Genomic DNA, 25,960 nt, shown 5'->3' with positions numbered 1-25,960 from the left:
CTGTTTGCAGTTAAAGGGATACATCATTGCTTACTGGCCCAACCTATTATTTATTTTTAGTTAAATAATGTTTTAAAATCCCAGTAAGCTAATTGTTTTTATCTGCCTAATCAGATTTATGAGTTTCACTGATTACAATACATGATATCAAAACTACACCTACTGCATACTTCAGAGACAACATTGTTACTTAGTATTTCCTCATGGTTTAGCTTAGAATGATCAAAGTCAGGCACTTACAAGAACCCAGACCAGCTAAACAGCCCACCTGTCCTTTCTCTTCCACCTTTCCCACTTGCTGAGAGCCATTTTGATAGATATTTGGTCTTGTCCTCATCAAAGGGCCATGAACATGCATACTTGAGGTGCATATTCCGCTTACCCCTACCAACCATGTCTCCTCCAACCCCTAGATGATTACAGTGACTGTCTTAGGTGAATATGCCCCAAAGCCCTCAAACCTTGTCACCAGCCCTGTATCTCCCTCCCTTGGTAACATCTTTTAGGGTTGCCATGTGTTCTCTTTTCCAGGACACGTCCTCTTTTTAATGGGTATGTAAAATGAGAGTTGTCATAGTGATCCATAGTTAAAAGTAGAAGTCGGCAAATGTGTCCTCATTATTGCTTTAGTTATTCACAGCAACTAGCACAAAGCTAGAAGACACCCCACCCTCTTACAAGCTTGGTTGATCAAGGTAATGTCGTGAATGTAGTGTAACTTGATTTCAGTAAGGTTTTGACAAATACCCCCACAATATTCTTGCAGAAAAGCTGGTAAAATGTGAGCTGGATGACATAACTGTTAGGTGGATTTGTAGCTGGTTGACTGACTCAACCCAAAGAGCGTTCCTCATCGTCCTGGAAAAAAGTGACAAGTGGGGTGCCCTGGGTTATGTCCTGGACTTGGAATTGTTTAACATCCTTATAAACTACCTGGATGAAGAAATTGAGGGGATCCTCATCAAATTTGTAGATAACACCGAAGTGGTAGCTAATGCCCCAGAATACAAAATCAGTATTCAAGATGACCTTAACAGATTGTACGACTAACAAAGTAATTTTCAATAGGGACAAATGCAAGGTTCTATACTTGTAAGCCTGTAACACCAAAAACTATATCCTCATCTGTATGGCCATATTCAATGTAGTGTTGCACTAGGGTGCATCCATAATATATTGTCTAATTCTATACACATGTTCCAGAATTCTTATCCATACACATAACAGTGTCATATCCACATGCATTTTGCCACATGGGCATATACTTCCATCCATACATGATCCATGATGACTGGTGCATTGCAAAAAGGTTCAATTTCCAAATGTGTCCAGACTGTGGATCCAGAAATTCTCTAAGTAACATATCACAGACCCTGCAGTGCCCACATTTATAATGGCCCTTAACTGCATTGGGAGAAGTTTCCAGTTGAAGAATAGAATAGAATATGACTAAGGATTCTTTAATAGTTTTGCCCCTTCTCCAACCAATTAGAGGAGGAAGATCGCATCCAGGGATGTATTGAATGATGTGCCAATGTTTGCTTATTAACATTTTCATAGATAAGCTAGAAAACTTAAAGAAGGTGCATGTTATCCTCTGTTGTTTAATTATTTCCTGTTTTTGAAAAAGTTGCTCCCTATTAATATTGGACACCCTTGGGACTGTATTGTTGATAATGTGTTATGGGCATCCTCTATTTTGAAATTGTTTAGCTAATGTTCTGGGGTCCTGAACAAAAACCCCAGGTTGAGATGAGTTCTGTTTTATTCTAATCATTTGACTGAAAGGGAGGCTGTCTCTCATGTGTCTTGAATGAAAGGACTCATATCTTATAAAGGGAATGTTTATCTATAGATTTACGGTAGTATAATTTTAAACACCCAATTGCCCTTTGGAAGCTTATACAGTGGTACCTCGACTTAGGAACAACCCGACAACCGATTTTTTCGACTTATGAATGGGGCAAATGGCCGCACGCTTATGAATTTCTCGACATCCGAACGGAAACTGTGGTCGTTTTAGATAGGGTATTTTTGACTTAAGAATTTTTAGATGGGGTTGCTTTGACTTATGAATTTTTCCGTTTCCAATGCATTCCTATGGGAAATCGCGTTTCCAATGGCGCTTTTCGACTTACGAATTTTTCGACCTACAAAGGTGCCTTTGGAATGGATTTAATTCATAAGTCGACGTACCACTGTATATACAGTCATGTCTAAAAGGGAGATGGCCTGACTGTTATGTTGCAAACTAAATTTTATCATGGGATGAACTGAATTAAGCCAATTGTCCAGGGCATCCAAATGCTGTTCACTGGAAAATATATTAAATGTGTCATCTATATAGCGTTTTAGAAACTTTATATCATGGAATAAGGGTTAGTGTAGGGATCCAAAATCCATTGTTTTTCAAATTGACACATAAATAAATTTGCCTCACTAGGGGCAAATGGTGAACCCATTGAAACAACTCTGATTTTGTAATAAAAATTGTGATCAAATCTGGGGGGATCTTTTTTAAAATCAAGCCAAATAATTCTATCAGGAAGAAAGGGGGGGTCAAAAGGCTTCCAAGCATTTAGAGTAACCTCAAGAACTAACCTCGCCTCATCCAAGGGAATAGATGTGTACAAAGACTGTAAGTCTAAAGTGACTAGAATATCTGATTCCATAATTGTAATTTGTTCTATGCTTTGAATGAAATGAAATATCCTTAATAAACGTATCTGACTTACTAACATGAGACTGTAAAAAATGGTCAACAAATCTTGATAGAGGTTCTAGGACTGAACCCATGCCAGAACAAATTGAATGACCAGTTGAGATTCCTATATTGAGAGGGCTGGACCAGATAACCTTCAAGTCCCTTCTGACTTTACAATTCTATGATTCTATGGGAAAGGCTTCTGAGAACATACAGTAATTTAGAATAGTCATAACTTCACTACATTATGTGCCTGGCAAAGATTTATAAATTTTCTTAGCTCTCTATGCTATTCTGAGTTAGCCTTTTCCCATGCTGTCTCTTATTAATTTCCAATGTCATTTTGTTCTTGTCTTATGTGTAGGCGTAAAAGCAACCGGAGTTTAAGAAGCCTACTAAACACACCAAATCTGCATTTCACATTCCTATTATGGGAGATCTTAAAAAAATTCTTGAAAGAGGCGAATATATTCCCTTGAGATCTGCTCCTGTGTTTGAAAGCAATTTTGTTCAGGTAACTAATTTTTTTTTAGAATTCTACTGTTTAGACAGGCAACTGAGTAGAGCATGAACGCCTACAAATGCCATAGACTCAACTGTGGAAAACAGAGACTAGTTTACCATGCCTGCAACCCTCCAAATTCTTATTCATGAAGCTGTCTCATGAGCGTTTGAGAGAAAATGTGTACACAAATTCAAATAGCAGAGGTAGGTGTGCACTGAAGCCAGAGTGAAGTGGTAATGTGTATGCATTACCACTTAGTACCTACAGATACAGATAAAGGTAAAGGTAAAGGGACCCCTGACCATTAGGTCCAGTCGTGACCGACTCTGGGGTTGCGCGCTCATCTCGCATTATTGGCCGAGGGAGCCAGCGTATAGCTTCCAGGTCATGTGGCCAGCATGACAAAGCCACTGCTGGTGAACCAGAGCAGCACACGGAAACGCCGTTTACCTTCCCGCTGTAGCGGTTCCTATTTATCTACTTGCATTTTGACATGCTTTCGAACTGCTAGGTTGGCAGGAGCTGGGACCAAACAATGGGAGCTCACCCCGTCACAGGGATTCGAACCGCTGACCTTCTGATCAGCAAGCCCTAGGCTCAGTGGTTTAACCCACAGCGCCACCTGGGTCCCACAGATACAGATACCTCCCCCCCCCAAAAAAAATCCACTCTGGCAGTTCCTCAACTCTCCAGAACGTATTTGGGGATGCTGGAGGAGTATATGGGTGGAGGAGAGGAAGGGGAAATTCCAGTGGATAAATTCCAAAGTGTCTGGATCAATTTCAGTTAGGTTTCAAGGCTAACTGCCCTGGTTGCCTGAAAAGACTACCCCTGGGGCTTGTTTTGGCTCAGAAACTCAGATCTAGTTTTACATGAATTGTAGAGCTGCATAGAGAAGTGGGCATGCGGAGACAAGAGCTCCACCGACAGGTGATTTTTCTTATTTTTTATTTACCCAACCATTCTTTGAAAGCCTCTCCCTAAGATGGCAAACAACACAGTTTTTTTAAAAAAAAATGTAGAAGTGCTTAGAATAAAAAAGGAAAATAATAATAATCCAAAGCAATAGTAACTATATTATCTCTACTCAGCCTAAGAGCCCTCTCAAATAGCCCCCTGAAAGTATTCACCAGCCATCCAAAGGAGAAGAATAATGGCACCAGTAGGACCTTGATATAAACTTTCCACAGCTTAGGCACCATGATCAGAAAGAGCCTATTTCAACTGACAACCTGGCATACTTCAAACATGTATACACCAGGCCAACTTGAGTGTTCAGGTAGGTTCATATGGGGGAAGCTGTCTGCTCTATGAATCTGCTCTATGCAGATCGTGTTATATAAATAAATAAAAAAGAAACAAATACCAAACAGGCAATACACCTGATCCCAGATTGGATTTTTATTTACCATTTGACACCAGTTCAGGACCTGTACATCTTCCTGATATTTGATGGAAAGAGTGATAGAGCTGATGTCATCAGTCTATTGACACCTTACTTTAAATCTCCTCTTGCAGTTGACCTCCTCTTGCAGTTTTATGCAGTTCTAAAAAGCATGTGAGAGGGGATTGTTCCCTGCAGCACGTCATGAACCAATAGCCACAGAGTACAACAGAACCTTTTGAGACCAGCTTTCCAGAGATGATGCCAACCACTGCAAAATAGTGCCTTTCCCAACCCCATCTCAGCAAGGTGGCTCAAAACCATACCATAACATAGTTGATAGTATTGAATGCTTCTGAGAAGTCCAGGATGGTTAACAGCGGGGGTAACTTGCCTGTGGTCATGCAGACTCTGAATTCCCATTGTATCAACTGTCTGGATCATATCTCCATTCTGGATTTGAACCAGAATTGCTGGTTCAATCACCCTGATGCCTTACACAAATCCTCTTATGACCTGCCAAATGTGTCAGTGCAAAGGGATGTCTGATTATCACGGAGTCCATGAACTTCTGAGCTGAACCAGGAATTTATCCTTTGTAAACTGATTTGAGATATTTTACAACCAAGTGGTGTAAATTGTATGAAATAAATACATACATAAAGTGCAGAATGTTGAACCAGATAGTGTAAATATAGATGTCCTGCAGGCAGGGTGGATTTGATTTAAATCAAATCAATTTAAATCACAATTTAAATCACTAGTCAGCAAGATTTTTTTTTTACAGAAAAACTCATTCTTGCTGCTACAAGGTTTCATTTTTGGAATAATAAATTTTCAGAGTAGTTTTTACAGTTACATAAAAAATTAATGATTTGGTTATACTATTAGAAATACATAGACAGATAATAATGAAATTATTGTGAGGTTTAGTAAGTTAACTGTTTATAGGGGCTATATCTCCCAGCAGCCCTGGCTTTAGAGAAGTTGGTATTCCTTTTTCTAGAGGGGAGGGGGGAGGAGAGATACAGTTGGTAGGCCTAGGCAGGAACAGGCTTGCTGAAAGAACAGGTCGAGGAGAAACAGGCTGGTGGAAAGCTGGCAAAGGGGAACCAAGGACTGGAGTAGAACTTCAGGGATTCCTGCTACAGGACTGAAGTTCCAGGTAGAGACTTTATTGATTGAACAATGTCAGGTGAGCCCTGGGAAGAAGGGCCTGGAACCAGTGAACTCTTATTAGTTGACTGGCAAGCACTTCAAGGTCTTGCCAAAGACTTACAGATCCCAGTTACTATTTCCACCACCACCCTTTTGGATTTGCTTCTACATTCAGGTGCCTATTCTGTACAGTTAAGCGTCAGTGCAGCTGTTGGAACCCAGTGGGATTGGGAAGAGGTTGCCAGCCCTGAAGTGCTTCAGCACTTGCCTCAAGTCTGAATTGCACAATTATTAAAACAAAGATCCCAAGACTTGTGGAGTATTGTGCTCATAAGCTTGCAGTTTCATTTTTACAGTGTACCTTGGGTTAAGAACTTAATTCATTTCGGAGGTCCATTCTTAACCTGAAACTGTTCTTAACCTGAGGTACCACTTTAGCTAATGGGGCCTCCTGCTGATGCCGTGCCGCCGCCGCACAATTTCTGTTCTCATCCTGAAGCAAAGTTCTTAACCCGAGGTACTATTTATGGGTTAGCGGAGTCTGTAACCTGAAGCGTTTGTAACCCTGAAGCGTTTGTAACCCAAGGTATTACTGTACTGCTTCACACGGAGCTTAGCATTTAAGAGGTAAGGGGTTGATTCTGTGTATACAAATTTGAAAAGAAACAATGGGATTAAGGTTTTTTCCTCAACTCTGTATGTTTATTTTATAAAAAAAATTTCCAGTAGCACCTTAGAGACCAACTAAGTTTGTCATAGGTATGAGCTTTCGTGTGCATGCACACTTCTTCAGATACACAGTGTTTACTTCCGGGTTTCACGCAGAAGTGTTCTGTGCGTTTCGTGCATGCGGTTGCAGACTCTTCGGGGTGCGAATGGCACCCCGGAACAGATCATGTCGACAACAAGAGGTACCACTATACTGGAAATTCAGATATTTAAACAATGTTGCCATTGGAATGGGGTTGCAAACATCACATATCTTCATCCTATCCATAAAAGAGTGCCACCAGTTGCTACTGGAAGGAATTTTTTTATTTTTTGTTTATTTTATAACATTTTTCCTGTGAAGAAAAGGCATGTTATCTCTGCAGGCACAAATTCACACTTTTGAGAACTGCAAAAACAAGCATCTGTGATAATATATTCTTGTTAGAAAAACTGCCCCAAATAATCTTACAGAAACCTCTGGAAGAGCATGACATTGTGAATGGATTAATGGAATTCGTTTACCAAAAAAATTAAACATTGCATATAAAGCCTCACGCTACATACCGGTAATTAAAAACAAATCCTTATTTCCTGATGAATAGCCTTTGGACTATAATGTAACTTAAATAGAAAACTATCTTTAGAAAGATTTTTCCTCCAAAAGCATTTTATTTTTATGAATCCGATTGAAATAAAAAAAATCCATTTTTTATTTTTTTAAAAAATCATAGATTTTTATCCACTTGCCTGCAGGATAGCAGTCATTGGGTTTTCCAGCATCACACTTGAAGCTACTTCCAACATTTCCACTATGTTAGTTTTGCAAGCTTTTGACTTAAGTTCTTCTCTTTTCTCACATGTACATCTTTCTTGAACCTTCCTTCCCTTTCCAATATCATAATTGCAATACATTGTGTTTTCAGATGCTTTTGAAATAATATTTATTATATATGCCTAAAATAACCTCTTATCTCTTTGCAGGTGAATAGAAGGGGTGAATCAATTTACCTTCACAATCGCCCCAACTATGTGACCATGGGCATTTGTGCCTCCAGCTCAAGCCAGTCATTGCCAAATGTGATGGTGCTTGCACATGCAGCTTCTTCGTCCTCCCAGGAAGCCATTTCAGCACGCCAAGCAAGTAGAAGGCAATCAAGTTCTGATGAACTAGTGCTCACCAGGTCAGTTAGTACTGAGGAGGCATGAAAAGACTGCAAATATTGCATAAATTCAAGTTGTGTGCTATAATTTGGTATGGGGAAGTGGTAACAGAATTTCCCCATACATAAACCTTTTTCACCAAGAATCCACAATGCGCATCATGAATGAAATTTTCAGCAGCACAATTTGTCTAGTTGGTGGCACTCTTTTATGGATAGGATGAAGGTATGTGATATTTGCACCCCAATTCCAATGGCAACACTGTTTAAATGTCTGAATTTCCAGTATAGTGGTACCTCTGGTTGTGGACATGATCCGTTCCGGGGTGCTGTTTGCACCCCGAAAAGTCCGCAACCGCATGCACGAAGCGCACAGAACGCTTCTGCATGAAACCCGGAAGTAAACACTTCCGGGTCTGCGTGAAACCTAGAAGGAAACACTTCCAGGTTTGCCGCGTTCACAAGATGAAAAGACGCAACCTGAAGTGGATGCAACATGAGGTATGACTGTACTGCACAAGGGGATGGGGTGAGAAACAATGCCAAGTCCTCCATCCATAGTTATAAGACTGGTATAAGGCACTTATGCAGAGCAGACAAAGATCTCTCCCATCTGAGTTGAGGCTGATATCACTCAGGGCAAGGGCTTTTTCAGCTGTGCTAGCCCAGGTTTGGATATACCCTCCCCAAATATGTTTGCCTTGTGCCAACACAACCATCTTTTAGGTGCCAGGCAAAAAAATATTATTTACCCAGGCACTTCATTGTCAGTTTTGAGATTTGCTTAGTTGCTCTTATCTGTAAACTGAGTTTTATTAAATTGTTTTATGCTCTGTATATTGCCCTGAAATCTGGTATGATGAAGGGCGGTGTATACATGTTTTAAATAAACAGAAATATAAGCAGTGCTGTTTTTTTCAGCCAGAGTGTGCTGGAGCACAGTTCCAGCACCTCTCAGGTGGGTGCCACTGCAGGCCAACACTTCCCACTGCTGTTTCTTGACTTTATGTACTTCTGAGAAGCCCAAAACAAATATTTCAAGTCAAAACAGAAGCTGCCCAGTGAGTGCAAATCTACACTTTTTTTAGATCTAGGACTCTATCTAGCTCTTAGCTGTTCCTAGCTGCAATTATTGAAGCTACAGGGTGGGGACAATTCATATTTCCTTTTCTTCAATCTGTCTCCCATGTAGCAGCAGCAGGCTTTAAGCTTTCCAGCCAGGCCATTGCACACAGACACGTTTGTGCAAAGGCCCTTACGAGCTGCCCTAACCATCCGCCTGTATCTAAGAGAATGAGGGAGCTGGGGCTGTATTTATTTGACCTGCACCAGAACCAGAGGCAACCCCCAAACCATCTAGGGAGACAGCTTGCCATAGTTTTTAGCACCTCCGCGTACAAAAAGTAAAAATACTGAAACAGGTTAAAATTCACGTCAACTTTCTAAGCACCTGGGTAGGCTTGTCTAAGCAAGAATGTTTTTAGTAGGCACCAAAAAGAATACAATCAAGGCACATGCTTGATATCAGTAGGTAGGGAATTCCAAAGTGTAGGTGCTGCCACACTAAACAATCTAAACATTGTGGAACAGGTATTATGTGGCACCTGTAGTAGTGCCATTTCTACCCATCAAAGAGGTCATCTGGGTACATGTGGGGTAAGGCAATCTTCTTGAACTTGGCCCAGTAGCAAATCAGCAACCAGTGCAGGTATCTGTGAAAAGATATTAAATGTTCACAAGGCCTCACCCCTGTTAGCAATCATGCTGCAGCATTCTGCACTAACTGTAGCTTCTGGATCAAGCGCAAGGGAAGCCCCACATACAAGTGCATTGCTATAATCCAATCTTGAAGTAACCAATGAATGAACTACTGTGGCAAGGCCATAGCTGTCAAACCAGTCACAGTTGATAAAACAAACTTCTAGCCACTGAGGCTACCTGAGCCTCCAGTGACAGAGCTGGATTCAGAAGCATTCCCAAACTGTGAACCGGCTCCTTCATGGGGAGTGCAACCCCATCCAAGGTAGGCAGTTGACCAATTTCTCAGACCTGGCTACTCTCCCATAGTGCTTCTGCCTTGCCAGGATTCAAGTTCAGCTTGTTTTTCTTCATCCATTGCACCACTGCATCCAGGCAATGACCCAGAGACTGTACATCCTCTTCTGATTCAGATGTTATAGCAAAAAGAAGCCGAGCATCATCAGCGTGGCTTCATGTAAATATTAAATACCACCAGAGATAAGACAGTCCCCTGCGGCATCCCGTAATGTAGCCACCAGGGGACCAAAAGGCACGCAATACTATTCTCTCAGTCCTGAAGGCAGGATTGGAACCATTGTAATGCAGTGCCCACAATTCCCATTCCCTGGAACCAGTCCAGGAGGATATCATGGTTGATGGTATAAAAAGCCAACAAGAGATCAAGAAGCAGGAACTATATATTTTTAAGCATTTCAACCCCATTCTTCAAATTAAAAGGATCCCAGAGCAGCTTGCTTAAGAACTGTAAAAGCAAGGTAGTTCCAGGCCATAGAATTTTATTTTGGACAAATCTTCCAGATTTCAAAGAATGCTCCGGCTTCACCACTGTAGAATGAAGTTTATACCCGCTATGTCTTACCAATGCAGGCATTATTGTGCATATTTAATTTATTGGCCATTTTATAGTTAAATAAATTACCTATTTTGAATATTTATGAGTAACTTTTCCTCTAAAGCCTTCAACAAGAGTAACAGATGACACAAGTAACAGGTAACACAATAAATGGTGGGCATTGTGTGTGCATGGAATTCTGTATTCTTAGCCCATTACGCAAAAAAGAGGGCTGCTTGAAAAGGTGCGTATTGGACAGGTTTTTCTATTGACATTAACTGACCCTTCTTTGTGGACTGCATAATTAGGCCAAAGTTCTCTTTACCAGCAGTGCAGGTGGTTGGGAGATCAGGGTGGATTGAAAATGAATGTCATGTGACTTATTGCTGTCATATGCACATAAGTAAGTTCTTCTTTGATAAAAAGCACAGTGGATACACTATGTGCCTTTATTTTCTGTTGCCTACATGTAACCCAAACTGACAGTGCACAGCAGCCTTCTTGAAATATGCCTCAATTTATTTCAGTAAGTTCTCTACTCTCTTGGATCCAATTTTCCTCCCTATGTTGTGATTCAGTGAAGTACAGCTAGCAGGAATTCACACGATCATTTTCTTGTAGGTTCTTACCCTTGAAGTTTGTAGATGTTACTGTTCACAATGCTAAGAAAAGACGCATCAAACTGAAGCTGGTGAGTGGCCGTGCCTACTACCTAGAACTCTGTGAGCCCCTACAGAAACAGCCCCAGCTCTTCCGACAGTGGGTGCGGCTCATCAGTCTACTGAAATCTAAATATAAAACTTCTTCAGTCAATACCCTATATAAAGATTTTAAGACTCATGAGGAAAACAGAGCCACAACAAGCAAGGCATTACAAGTAAGTGCTATTTGGGTATATAGCTTAAGATTGTTGAAAAAAAGTGGGGAGGACCTTGAGCACATAAAATGGTAATTTTTTTGTATAGTGCAGTTTTTAAAAACCTGCATGAGCAAGCTCCTGTTGGTTTGCCCAATGCCAAGAAACCCATCCTGCACAACGTAGTCCTAGATATGTATTTTTTGTTTTCATTTTGTATTTTTATGCTGTAAACCACTCTGTGGTCTTTGGATGAAGGATGATACATTCTGAGTTTCTTTTTCACTTAATTGTTTCAGACTGTTTTGAGTGTGTGTCAGTTAATCACTGTCGTCACTTTGAACACACTTCTCCATGGCAAGTTCAAAGAATGTGAGTGGGACTGATTCTGTACTGAACTTTTAACATATGCTATACTCCCTCGTGTCTTTGTTGCTCCCAAAGGGATACAATCAAGCAGAGACTCCCACCAAACCACAAACCAGCGAAGAGCCAATAATAAAACCAGAAATAATCAAGAAAATGCCTTCGAAACGAGTCACCATTTCTGATATAGTAGGTCCTATTGAAGAATTTCCTAAGAGCCGTAGCCAGGCCACAGTTTCTTCTGACAGCAGCATGAAAAATCCCAGTGCTGCAAAATCAGAAAAACTGAAGTATAGTCAAGAATTAATGAAGAGGACTATCTCAAGGAGTAAATCTAGGTATGTGGTCCATCATAATAATTATCTATTTTTACACGCCACCCACAATCTCTGTCAAGCGATAGCAAGATTCCAGGGGGTTCCAGGTGCTCACCCAGGGTTGCTGGGAAATTGAGGTGCGGTGGAGACTAGTGTCTTTATTTTACACATATTTACAGCTACAGCCTTCACTGGAGGGGGTGCAGAACATTATGCCCCAAGAGTGTCCCTCATTGCTCCTCTGATAGATTCAGTGAGCTTAGGTCCAAAACAGCAGCCAGTCATTGCCCCCGGTGTCCTCCAGCCAGTACCACTTGGAGTTCTCCTTACTTCCCCTTTCTTGTTCTTAGAACGCTTTACCAAAAAAACCTCTGTGTAAAAGGACAACTTTTTTTCTGACTCACATCACATCCACGTTGACCTGGCAACCTCCCCTTCAGTTAACTGTAGGGTCTTTTGTCTTGTAGATGGTTTAATGTCAAGCTAAGCCTGTCAGCTCTGATTAAACCCCAGCACCCAAGAAACTAGAGGTGGGAATCTGGCAATCAGGAGAAATCCCTGTTCCCCCACTAACCCATAACACAATCTTCCAGCATCTATTCCAATTTTATTTTGTGTTACATCATGTTTGTCTGCTCAGTATAACACAGCCTTTCAAGCTCTTTATTCTTTCCTTCTTTATAAAAATATTTATGCAACAATATAAAAACATAAAAACAGACAATAAAATCATTAAAAGGTTAAAAACAAGTCAAAAGCAAAAATAAATAAAAACAAAATCAAGAGACTGCTGTGGGGGATGTACCGTACTTTTAATTGCCTGCATAGGCCTGGTTGAATAGAAAAGTTTTCAGCAGGCATTTTAAAGTTAGTACAAAATGCACCCACTGAACCTCTATTGACAGGGTGTTCCACAGGCCTGGGCCAATGACACTAAAAACTCAGTTTGTCATTGTTGTCAAACAAATCTAACCAACTTGAGGATTTTTGGGGGGAATTCATTATAACATACAAAAAGTTTGGCTTCATAGGAAGCTCCTTTTTCAGAATGTACGATCTCAGTTTTAGACCAAAGATGGACATAGCCTTGTTTAGAGCAAGATACAAAAACACAGATAATCAAAACGAAGTGTAGCAAGTCTCAAATTATGGTGAGCTTCTGCATAAAAATATTACCAGGGTCACTGATAATTTTTGAGCAGAGAGCTTTTGATATTACAAATCAGTTATTTCCATAGAACAGAAACCTACAATAATGTACTAGGTCATACAGACTTAAAAATCTTTCTGTTCTTTAAAATATTATCTTTAATCACTGTTTGGCAGTAGGTGGGTGGGGGAGAAACATTAACAAAAGGCACTTGATGTGTTGAGAACTGATGTGATCCTATCAATGCTATATAGGAGTTGTAAGACCCAAGTTTAACTCCCAATCTTTTCACAGATTGAATAGTCATTTTCAAAAGTGATGCTAAAATCACCTTTTAGTGTCTAATGTACCACTTCCAAATGTAGCTAATGGGGAAAAGCCATTTTAAAAGTGAATGTACTTTCTGGTCATTGTGACTCCTTTCTTCAATTAATGGGCTCATTTCTCCCTCTAAAATAGAAAGATTGCTCTTGGCATTAGGGACTACATGGCTGTGCGGTTGAAGCTATTAACTGCATCATAAAATGTCCACATGGATTTATCAAAATGGGCCATGGATCTGGAAAGCCGAAGAACTAAAGATCTGTGATATTTACATTCCCACATATTTTAGCAAAGGCAGCACAACTATATGTAGCTAATTGGGAGTAATTTGCCAGTTTTCACAGTTCAAAAACAGAACTAAAGGTTATGACAGCAAAAAGCCAAAGCCCTCCCCTCCCATTCACTGCTTCATCTCTGGAAAAAGTCATGCTTTATTCAGTAAGCATGGAGGGGGGAAACTATTTGCTTAGATGTGTACAGCCCTGAAATAGAAACTCATTTCAATATTATTGCTTTCAATTTAAGTATTATTATTATTATCTTTACTAATTTCAGGGGACAAGATTTTTTTTCTATTACGGGGAAAAGACTGCAGACTGCAGGTATGAATGACATTTGAAATTATTTTTCCCATTCTGCCCTCATAGCTATTATATTTATATTTTTCCATAGGGGAGCCATAAACTGAAAATTTATCCCAATAAGTGGGAGGTGGGAGGTGCAATTGACGAATGGTCTGTCTATTCAGCTTAGTGGTATTTCATCTTTTCTGGGTTATGCAACATGGGAATGCCCCATCTTCAGAGGTGTTTCTTTGGGAGCTGCTGTCACAGCTGCGGCAGGTGGTAAATAGAAAAACGACCTTTGTTATTGTGTTCTCCCAACTATAGAACACTCTCACTTGGTGCTTAGTTTAATGTCATTCTGGTGCTTGGCAAATATCTTTTTATTTTCCCAGGCATTTTTGTCTAGTAGTTTATCTCCAATGCTGTTCTCTTTTCTGCTTCTTGGTTTTGTTGTTTTATTATTATGCTTTGATATTTTTGTTTCACTGTATTTTTATATTTCATTACAAGCCACCTTGGAACAGTTTTCTGAAAGGTGAGGAACAAAAATTAATAATAAATAAAAATAAAAATAAAGGTAAAAGGTAACAGTAAAGGACCCCTGGACAGTTAAGTCCAGTCAAAGGCGACTAATAAAAACAACACCTATGTTGTCTCTGTTAGTTAAACAGTGATTACCCTTTGGAATTCAGCCACACAAAAATATATTTACACGTCCAACACTCTCTCTGTTGTGTGTCCAGCATTAGGGCAATGACATGTGGAGACCCATAACAATTTGCAGTAAGTAAGAGTTTTGTGCAGTAATACTTTCTCAGCATGCAATTTCTCCTTCATTCTCTCCTTCACTTAGACAGATTTACAGCATTCATGTAGTGCTCATACATATCACATAGATACATCATGCACATAACCCTCTCATCTGCACACCTCATTCACTCACATGAACAATTTTTTGCTATCTTTCCCAAGATCTGGTGTGCATGTGGTTTAACTTCTGAGCATTGAGGATGTTTACAAATATTCTATAACACCTCAGCAGCTAAGCCAGTTCAGTCAACTGAAGTCAAAACTTTCAAAATAGCTTCAGAGGTTTGAAAGACTGCATTTACTTCAATGTTTCTTTTTATTTTATTGATTTCATCAGACTTCATCAGCCAAAACTACCATCTGTTTACAAATCTATGGATTCTGATACCTGTGACACTGCAATCATAACAAGTGCCCTAAAACATTATACAAAGCTAGCTTTTAATTTCCTGATAGGTATATAGATATCTCAGGCGCCTACTTATGTGCTGTTCTGTGCATCTATATCTGAAAGTGTGTAGCATCTATGCATGATGAAGGAATGGAATTGTGCTAACTTTGGAATCAACGTTTAAATGGGGAATAAAGCATAAAGTTCAATGTTCTAAGTCCAGTTTGTGCAATCTAGACCCACACACATTTGGACAGTACAATAAATACCGTACTTGGTTTATTGGATGACTATGCATATTGCATTTCAACTCCATGCAATTAATGAGCAGAAGCTGGGCTGGCAGAGCAGGGATTGAGGTGGGCACAGGCGTTCTTCCCCCAACCAATGGTATGCCATATATATATTCAGAAATACATATATGGCATTTGAGTAGTTTATGAAGTCGATATTTATCTGTGAATCATATTTAGTATTCAGTAGATTATATTTTTAATTTAATAATCTTTTACTACCTAATTAACATCAGCTTTGATCAGACAACCTGAAGAACTCTAATTATCTGCCTACCTGTGACACTACTTGCTTCTCATCAACAAAGTATTTTACAGCCTGTCACCTCAATCTAGAGAGGGTGATTTGCCTGCAGAAATAGTCTTCTGAGTGTGGATCATGTTATCTCCTATGCATTAAAACTTATGTGTACATACACACTTCCAAAAGGTGATCAAAGAATCATCTAGTCCAACCCCCTGCAATGCAGGAATTTCAGCTAAAGCATCCGTGACAGATGACCATCCAACATCTGCTTAAAAACCTCCAAGTAAGGAGAGTCCACCACCTCTTGTGGGAGTTTATTCTATTGCCAAACAGCTCTTACTGTCAGAAAGTTTTTCTGAATGTTTAGCTAGAATCTCCTTTCTAGTAACTTGAAGCCTTTGGTTCAAATCCTACCTTCCAGAGCAGAAGAAAACAAGCATATTCCCTCTTTGATATGACACCCCTTAAGATATTTGAAGATGCCAATCATATCTCCTCCAAGTCTCCTTTTATCCAAGCTAAACATACCCAGTTCCTTCAAGGGCTCCTCGTAAGGCTTAGTTTCCAGACTCCTGATCAGCTTGGTTCCAGCTTGTCAAGATCCTACTTAAATTGTGAAACAATTAGCAACCCCTTCCAGTTTGGTGTCATCTGCAAATTTGATGAGCATCTGCTCAATTCAGTGCTCTCAGCTTTGACAGTGTCAATTACTTGTATGTAATGAAGAGACTGAATCCAAGCTTCACTTGTGGGGAAAATTTGATGCCATATGGGTGGCGTATTTTTTGGTTTCTTTGCCATTATTCAATGTATTGCATCCTTATGAGCAGTCACGTATAACTAGAAACAAACCACAAAAAATCAAAGAGAGTTTGAGAAAAGCTTCAGTTAAAAATGTAACACAACCAAGTGCTCAAGCATCAGCAAGACATGGAAAGTTTAAATCCGCATGCACACTATCCAATGGATAGAAATGAAAGTCTGAATGTCAAGCTGTTCACTGTAAGTCATCGTGGCCAATATAAACTCAATTCAAAGAGCCAATGAAGAATTGTTGGATCTTATAGCATCTTGTGAATTTCTTTCTGTTCCTTCTTTCCCTGAGCATAGCAATAGTAATCCAAGCCCATAGTCCTGTACTTCAAAGCCCCCTTTCAGACACCTGGAGAACGCTGACTGTAGAAAGAGGGGAGCATGCTTTGCTGCTGTAATCCACCCTCACAAACACACAATTCAGTGACTGTGCAGAACCTCTCCAAAATGTTTGAAAGGCACTAACAGTATTTCATTACATGCCAATGTAAAGGTCAGAATGTGGAACAATAAATTGATGAAAGTGTGCAGTGTCATATGCCCATTTTCTTAGCTTAACATAACAAAAGTAGTTTAAATTTCATCATGCAACAGTAACATTTTTGTGCATCACGCTCAGTGTTAAGTTGAAGAATGAGGGCATTACTGCCCTTTGGAAATCAATTCATTTATGATTTTTTTTAAAAAAAATTATTGTAAGCCTGTATGCATACAAACTATGCAATTAACTTAAATGGAATTTAAGTTCTACATTATGTAACCATAATTATATGTGCCTCCTGTAGAAATAAAAAGATAGTACAGGCATTTCCCCTAGTGTAAACTATATGTATAGTTCTAGATACCATGATTACTAGAAAAGCCAGGAAATTATGCATCATTTTCTCTCTTGCTCAAAATGGAGAATGTATAGTCCCACTATGAGCATTCCAACAAAGAATAAATATAACCACATTTGCAAGAATATAGAGAAGTGCAGAAAACGTTATTCAATCTCAGATTGGAAGAGGAGGGATTTGCAGTGGCAGACTGAAATGTTACCTTTGCTTGCAGAGTAAGCTATATTATACTAAAATATTGTACCAAAAATATGTGACAAAGTCATCAGCACCAGAATTGCAATTTAGCTTTCCCTGTTGGGATAAACAGCCAGTTCATTGTCTGAAAAATAGCATCAGCATCAAAGGCAAAAAAGTCAAACTTGAGTTCTTGAGTCATTACCCTGAATTCACAGTCACTTTCTGGTTACTTGAACAAAGTTTTCTGGTACTGAGAGAAAGGAAAACAAAATGTCGATGTGTGTTTTTTGCATTTTTTCATAACACATCTATAAACTGTCAAAAACTGACTCTTCCCTCATTTTTTCTCTCTCTTTTCACACTGTTGCTTTTTCTGCACTCTTTAGCTGCTTGTAGTATAACTGCCCCCCTTCTGATTAACCTTTCTTTCCCCCTTCTATTCTAGGTAATCTTGCCTTTTTTTGTTTTGTCTTACTGTCACACCTTTTCATTTCATTTCCATTTTTCTCTATACTATTCCCCCAAAAGGATATTCTGCAGCCACCACCCTGCATGCACACTCATAAGTTGTGTATTTTTCAGCTGTGTTCACAACTTTTCAGTAATAAGATCTAATTTTCATGTGATGCTTCATGTAATTCACATTATTAATTTCACATTACAGTTTTCATATTACATCAAGCAGCTGAGATACATGACAGCACTCTGAATCTGACAAAGAGATATGACAGCTCTCTGTTCTGCTTCCTTCCTCTCTCTCTTTTTCTCACACACTCTATTATCTGCTTTCCTAGGCTGCATTTTCCTCATGTTCCTCCTGTTTCTTTACAGGGATCCTAAAGAATGTCAGTAAGCCGGGGTAGTTTTTTACAACTAGCATTAAAAACGGATCTCTGTACATCTGATATGAAAAGGAAGCAAACAAACTGAAGACACTGAGTAAAAGAAGAGAACAACATGTTCAGATAGGGATTAGAAATCTAGAAACTAGAATTGTTCCGTTCTAATATAATAAAAACAAACATGGTTAAAACAGTAGTACATATTTCTTCTTTTGTTGAGTATTTCACCAAACATTAGCAACATGACTTGTCAGTGTTTTAACCATCATCTTCACTGACGGTTCAGAATTGTAATTTTCTTTTTAAAACACTTATATTACAGGAAATTTGATGTAGGTATATCTTAAGTTCTTTTGCTTATCAAGTAAACTTACGATATGCTATAGTGATGCAAATAATGTCATAATCTATACCAGTTCACAATGGACTCAGACCATGTGAAAGAAAGGAAAAGATTGGCAACTAGTTTTGAGAACATGCAATAGTCCTTTCACACTTATGTTGTCACAAGAAGGAGAATCACATTAGAAAGGTAATGTACCTGGACACATCCCCAGTATCCACATTAGGCATTGCTGTTAGGCCTGTACAATCATGAATCCAGAACTCAGAGAAAGCCTACACATGAAGAGTACATAACCTTTCCCTTATTCCATGCTTCCCATGTAGACACCAGTGATGAGGCCAGTAATGTTGATACTATATTTTTCTGGGTCATTAGTGTGAAAATGAACTGTGAAGAACTAAAAAAAGACCTCCCCAAACTGAATAAACTGGCAGTAAAATGGCACATGCAATTCAGTGTAACGTGTAAAGTGATACACGTTGGGGCAAAAATATTGATTTCACATCTATGCTCATGCAGTCTGAACTGGCAGTGGCTGTCCATGTTGACCCAATGTGCAGCAGCTGTTCCATGCCAGGGATGAAACTGAAAATAAGGAATTGAAAATAAAACTGCTAATATAATAAAGCTACTATACAAATCTATGGCATGGCTGCATACAGTTCTGGTCACCTCACCTCAAAAAGGATATTGTAGAGTTGGGAAGGTTCAGCCTTAAAAGGTAACCAAAATGATCAAGGGGATGGAACAACTCTATGCAGAAAGGTTACAACATCTGGGGCATTTTAGTATAAAGAAAAGGTGAGTAAGAAGTGATATGATAGACATGTATAAAATAATGCATGAATGGAGAATGTGGATGGAGAAACGTTTTTCTCCCTCCATCGTAACACTGGAACTTAGGGACATCCCGTGAAGTTACATGTATGAAGATTCAGGACAAACAAGATAACTTCACACAGTACATATATAAACTATGGAATTTGCTTCAACTGGAGGCATAGATGGCCACCAACTTGGATGACTTTTAAAAAGGATTAGACAAATTAATGGAGGATAAGACTATCAATGACTACTAGCCACCATGACAATGTTTAGCCCTCACTGTCAAAGGAGTCAATATGCCTCTGTATACCAGTTGCTGGAAGCCACAGAAGGCAAGAGTGGACTCAGGTCCTACTTGCAGGCTTCCCATAGGCATCTGGTTGGCCACTGTGAGAACAGGATGCTGGACTAGATGAATCACTGGCCTGATCCAGCAGGCTCTTATGTTCTTATGTAGAAGGGGGACCAGAGGTGGTGTCTCACAACCCCATACTATGTGTGATCCCCCTTCATGTAATGCCCATGTTGAAAGGGGCCAATGAGTCAACACATTTCCACTTTTGGGAGGAAGTCTGTCACTTGGATCAAGCCTGTCACTTAGCTTCTTCTATTAGAGAAGGTTAAAATCAGTTGGTGTATATTGTTCCTACATGGGTGTTTGCTTGTTAATAAAATACCTGTTCTAAACTACTGCATTGATTCTGGAACTTTGTGTTTAAGACAACACATGCTATTAGGAGTGTAACACATTATGTGAACATACTGTGGAAGACTGCAAACTGCAGAGTGATGACAGCTTTACATTTTTTATGATATAGGCAAACATAGAAAGATCCACCTGTCATTGACTGGTTGGACACAGATGAATCCCCAGCTGGGGAACTACCAAGGGAAGAAGGCTCAGAGTGTGGGAAGTGGTGGTAAGACAATGATGAGTAGAGAAGAGGGAGAAACTGGGAAGAGGAAGTGTTGGAAGCCAAAGGGGTAACAGGACTTAGTTTGTGGGGAGAGCCTGTGGCAGAAAGAAGTCAAGATTCAGGGGCAGAAGCTGAAGCAGATGAGTGGGAGGGGGGAGGTCAAGAGGCAGAGGGGAATCAAGCTAGTGAAGAGTCACAGGTGTCTCCCCTCTGCTGCTGTGATAAGCTCCTCTCCCTACATACTCCCAGAACCAGGAAATGTATGAAACAGGAAGAGCAAAGACAGGCTGCACACAATCTCTGACTGCCTGCAAGAAGCCCTGGAGAGGAGGAGACATAGGCGGTTGTGGGGGGGCAGCAAGTTTTAGTCTTGGTAACTGATTTTATGGAGTAGGATCTACAGGGCATGAGCTGCTATGTTCATCAGGCCTGAAACTGCGCCAAGTTTGTGAAGATCCTGAGCCCCAATGTTGACAATTTCTGAGTAAACATTAACAGGACAGGACTGCAAAAGTGCCAAATAAATTATTAACAATTGGATTGAGTATAGGCCCATTAGAAAGAATAGACTCTCTCCACTACTTACCGTACTTCATTATTCGTGAAATACTATGATTGCCATTAGAGAATGCCTAGAAATTGTTTCCTCTTCCCACTTTTCTTTCTGTGGTATCTCATTCCTCCTCTGGAGGGCAACATTAGCAAACACTTTGTCCTATAGTCTATCAATTAAGTTTCTGTGCAGATACTATTCTTCTTTTGTCATAATTAAGAGAATTATAAAAAATGTGGGCATTGAACATTGCTTTGTAATTGTTTATTTAATGATAAATTGAAAAAGTTTGTACTGTAAGTTTTGTTGCACCTTTAACTCCAGCAAATCTATAATGGCATAGGTAAAGGGACCCCTGACCATTAGGTCCAATCGTGACTGACTCTGGGGTTGCAGCGCTCATCTCGCGTTATTGGCCGAGGGAGCCGGCGTACAGCTTCCAGGTCATGTGGCCAGCATGACAAAGCCGCTTCTGACGAACCAGAGCAGCACACGGAAATGGCATAAGCATTCATGAAATATGGTCCAAAGCTGACGGGCTCCAAAGAAAATCAACAACTGACCTTAAAGTAGCCAATTGTGAACACAGGAAAATCAAAGTAACTCTCCAGTATGTAACTACTGAATTACAATTTATCATGAAGCTAAATTCTATCACCTGTGGCCTGAATCATTATACTGTAATATCATTGCTCTCACTTAGGGTTGCCAGACTCAATAGAGGACAGGACACCTGTACCTTTAATTGCCCTGCTCTCTTTTGAGTCTGGAAACCTTAAAGAGAAACCAGCAGACCCTTTGTTTACTTTCCAAGCAAAGGGTCTGCTGGTTTCTCTTTAAGGTTTCCAGACTAAAAAGAGAGCAGGGCAATTAAAGGCACAGAAGTCCTGTCCTCTATTGAAGTCTGGCAACCCTACTGTGAGACAGCAAATTGGTGGGGCCCCCTCCCTCAACAAATAAAGCCAGAGTTTAGAGTAGAGAGGTTAGGAAGCAATAACGTCACTTAGAAGGAAAGCAGCAAGCTGGAAAGCTGAGGGGAGAGTCAGAACACAATGTTTGATTTCTGTTTGAATCCAAGGCTATGACTAAGGAAGAAGCAAGACCCTTTTGGGGTGGTGATGTTGTGAACCCCTCTATCGCAGGTACAGGTTGTATATATGTGTAAATAAGCCACATATTATAAAGACAAGTCTCCACTGTGCCTCATTTCCAAAAGGAAACACAAACCCTCGAGTGCCTAGAACTCCAGTAATCTTGTACTGCTCTGAAACTGGGATGGTGTGCAATAATAATATGCTCCAGTGAGGCAACAGGTATGCTCAGAACCAAATGTTCTGCTGTCTTCATAGCTGTTCCTACTTTCAAAGAGAGAAACTGATTATAAAGCCGAAGAGGGACTTGTTTATTGGACAATGGGACCAGCAACAGTAGCGTCAAACACATATTCTGCTGAGCTCATGGTTCATCAATTTGAATATTGTTACTGATTATGGCCTTGTACAACACCGTACTGCATCTTAAAAGGAATTCCACATTAGCAGTAAAATTATGTCCACACATCCTAAAGTCTGACATCATGGCCCATTGGTTTTTTTGTTGTTGTTTTTAACAATTCCACATTCCTATTTATTTATATGTATAAACTTATGAGTTACATATCTGAAGGATCTTAAAAAATTCCTTAATTGTGTTTCCCCCCTAAATACAGGAGGAAACTTTCCAGCCTGACAGTAGAAATTGCTTTAAAATGTAATATAAAACATGCAACTGACACCTGATCTGCTTTTACTAAATACCCTAAGACATCATAGAGTAACATAAATATTCAACAGGTTAATATCCAAAAATAGCAGCACTAAAAATAGCAATATAAAAGTACAGTCACTTTGGATTGCTGAACTATTAACTGCTTGTAAGATAAGACACTTGCTATTTGGGTACTTATTTTGCTATCTGTTTCATTTTTATATAATTTTTAGTCCAACAAGTTCCCAAATATTTCAGCTCTGCATTGTTTACCCTTTCTATTTAACCTATGATTCTCAAAGAAGACAACTACCTGTTAAATATGCAAAGCAAGAGTGCATACTTGGCATCTCTTAAGTTATGTCTTAATTATCTAAGAACTTGCGCTGCAATCTTGCTTAAGAACGTAAAAATGCCTTCCTGCATTACAGTCACCTAGTCCAAAGTTCTTTGCAAGAATTCCAGAACTCAGTACACATTAGGTGGTGTACTAGAATTTTGCCAGTGCTTCTGCTGTGTACAATAATTTACTGTACTTTCTAACCATCCCCAGGGTATACTCCAATATGAAATTAGAGATTACATCAAATCAATCTCATTATTTTATTGTATTATTTCCAGAAAAAATCCACGGTTCAAATATTCCAGTTCAGGTTACTTTTTCTATTGCCTTATTTCAAGAAATAAATAGAGGTTACTTACCAATAGTTACGTTTTGAGTGTTATCTCCAAGTATTAATAGGTGAACATTTCACGTGGAGATGTTACTTCTGGAAATAAGAACATAGCTTAGTTTTAAAAGAAATCTAGACTGATGCCTGATGCAATTCCATGGGAGGAGGTACACCTCAAAGGGACAGCACTCAGAAACAGGCGTTGTTATTAACTTTGAACCTTTTCATAACAGGCATGATCACTCTGCTTCTCAGCTTAAGTATTCAGAAGGAATAAAGCAGGGGCCAGCAACCTTTTTCAGCAGGGGGGCGGTGCACCATTCCTCAGAGCATGTGGTGGGCCAGACTATATGGGGGGGGGGGAATGAACAAATTCCTATGCCCCATAAATAACCCAGAGATGCATTTTAAATAAAAACACACATTCTACTCATGTAAAAACACCAGGCAGGCCCCACAAATAACCCAGAGGTGCAATTTAAATAAAAGGACACATCTACTCATGTAAAAACACACTGATTCCCTGAACATCCACGGGCCGGATTGAGAAGGCGATTGGGCCGCATCCGGCCCACAGGCAGTGGAGGAGCTTCCCACGCTCCTGCCCACGGGCCTTAGGTTGCCTACCCCTGGAATACAGGGCCAATTCAGCTCCAAGGGGGTGGGGAATAGTCCTTATAATCAATTTATTTGGGAATATTTACAGGGGAGTTCATTTCCAAGTGCAATCAAATGTGCAACCAAACAGCCCATTCTACAGGGGAAAACTACTGTTTCCCACTTTCCTTTTAGCTGATTCGCAATCCCCTCTTCACTTTTCTGCTGTATATATATATATATATATATATATATATATATATACATACAATATTGTAAACTACCCTGTGATATGAAAATATATATTTTAGGTGACCAAGGCCAGGTGTATCTGCTTGCCACCCCCATTAGGGGAGTGGGATTATGCAGCATAAAGTGAGAAGGAAGTGCTAAGGGCAAATTTTGTTCATGGTCTAGTGAGGTGATGGCACAAATTTATTTTAACTGCTGTTTGGCTTTGGTGCATGCTTATTATTGTGAAAGAAATTATCAAAAGTAAAGCACCAACACTTTGGAACTCCCTATCAGTATCAGGCAGGCACCTTTACAGTACTACTGTATGTTTTTGGGTACCTGCTTAATTTTTTTTCCCCGGCAGGCCTATTTAGACATGTAGAACTTACATGTGTTTTAGTCTGTTTTTAGTGTATTGTTGATTTTAATTAGCTTTTGATATATATTTATTTAATCTGTTTTTAATAATCTTTTATTGATAAATGGAACATTTTGGAATTGCTTTGTGTAAATTGTTTTATGTACTACAGTCAAGCAGGTTTTGTTAAATAAAAAGGTCAACGTGTGGTCTTCGGCTTTTTACAAATGAGCCAACTCCTTTTGTCAATTATAAGTGAAATATACTCGGAGTCGAGAGTGAATTTCATGCTCTTTATTCAGCTCATATTCATCAAGGAGAAGAAGAGAAGACGAATGGCTCTTTCCCCAAAACCATCTGCTTATATACATTATTTACACAATGGGCCTTGCGTGATTGGCTACTTCAGGGCTACACCTGTGGGCCAATTATATTGTGGATTGACTTCTGCCTGCAGCCTGATTGGCTGCTCCTACAGGCCAATCAGGTAGCAGATTCACTTCTGCCAGCCGCCTGATTGGCTGCTCCAGCAGGCCAATCAGGTTGCGGATTCACTTCCACCTGGAGTTGGATTGGGTAGCTCCCGCTGATTCTGAATCCTATTGTTCTAGGATTCAGCTCAGTACATAACACCCCTCCCCTCTAAGTTCCAGTCCTGCCCGGGAAGTTGCATTCGTAGTCCCCAAGGTCTGCTGGCCGCCTCCGTGTGCGTTGTGGCCTGGGGTGTTCCTTGGTCAGGGGTTCTGGTTCTGGCTCGTGTTCCGAGGCTGCTGGCTGTGCCGGGGCTGTCTGGTCTGGCGCCACTGAACCACTAGGTTGTGACTCTGGTTCCGGTGTCCTTCCAGCCTCGGGGCGCCCCTCTGTGCCTACTGCTTCTGCTTCCCCTGCCCACCCCTCTCGCTCTACAGGCCTCACTGCCCTGCTGTCCCCTTGGGACCCCTCTGTCCCGCTCTCCTCCTGGGTTCCTCCTGGGAATCGTCGCCGTAGCTGGTCGCAGTGGCGGCGCCAACATTGCCCCCCTTCCGTTAGTACCTCGTACGACACGGGACCGGTCACCTTGGTGACTGTGGCGGGTACCCATGCTGGGCCTGCCCCAAAATTCTTTGCATACACTGGGTCCTGGGCCACAAATGTCCGGGGGTTCCTGCCTTTCCCCACCACTACCTCATCCTGAGCTCTGTCGGGGTGAAGTCGGTCCAGTCTAGTTGCAAGGCGCCGGCCCATGAGTAGTTCAGCTGGGCTCCGGCCCGTCGTTGTGCTTGGGGTGCTGTGCTGTGCTAGAAGAAATGCGGCAAGGCGGTATTCCCAGTCCCCTTGTGTTATGCGGCGGAGGCTGTCCTTGGTGGTCCGCACCATGCGCTCCGCTTGGCCATTGGTGGCAGGGTGGAATGGTGCTGAGCGGATGTGGCGGATGGCGTTCTGCGCTGTGAAGGTCTGGAACTCCTCTGACGTGAATGCGGTTCCATTGTCCGAGACGAGGGTGTCAGGGAGCCCGTGGGTT

The 25,960-nt window shown here is 40.5% G+C and overlaps 1 protein-coding gene across 1 annotated transcript; it reads left to right on the top strand.

The window, feature by feature from the left end:
* Nucleotides 1–2,708: 2,708 nt before the first annotated feature.
* On the top strand, nt 2,709–21,036 carry GARIN2 (golgi associated RAB2 interactor family member 2). Its single transcript, XM_035113905.2, has 6 exons — nt 2,709–3,218; nt 7,444–7,643; nt 10,837–11,092; nt 11,516–11,775; nt 13,784–13,830; nt 18,199–21,036. Exons 1-6 carry the CDS (start codon nt 3,135–3,137, stop codon nt 18,228–18,230), a joined length of 879 nt encoding a protein of 292 aa, XP_034969796.1. The 5' UTR covers nt 2,709–3,134; the 3' UTR covers nt 18,231–21,036.
* The last annotated feature ends 4,924 nt before the right edge of the window (nt 21,037–25,960 follow it).

The sequence above is a fragment of the Zootoca vivipara genome, chromosome 1, assembly GCF_963506605.1.
Source record: "Zootoca vivipara chromosome 1, rZooViv1.1, whole genome shotgun sequence".
NCBI lineage: Eukaryota > Metazoa > Chordata > Lepidosauria > Squamata > Lacertidae > Zootoca > Zootoca vivipara.
The sequence above is the reverse complement of the archived record's forward strand: the minus strand, read 5'-3'. Positions and strand labels throughout refer to the sequence as shown.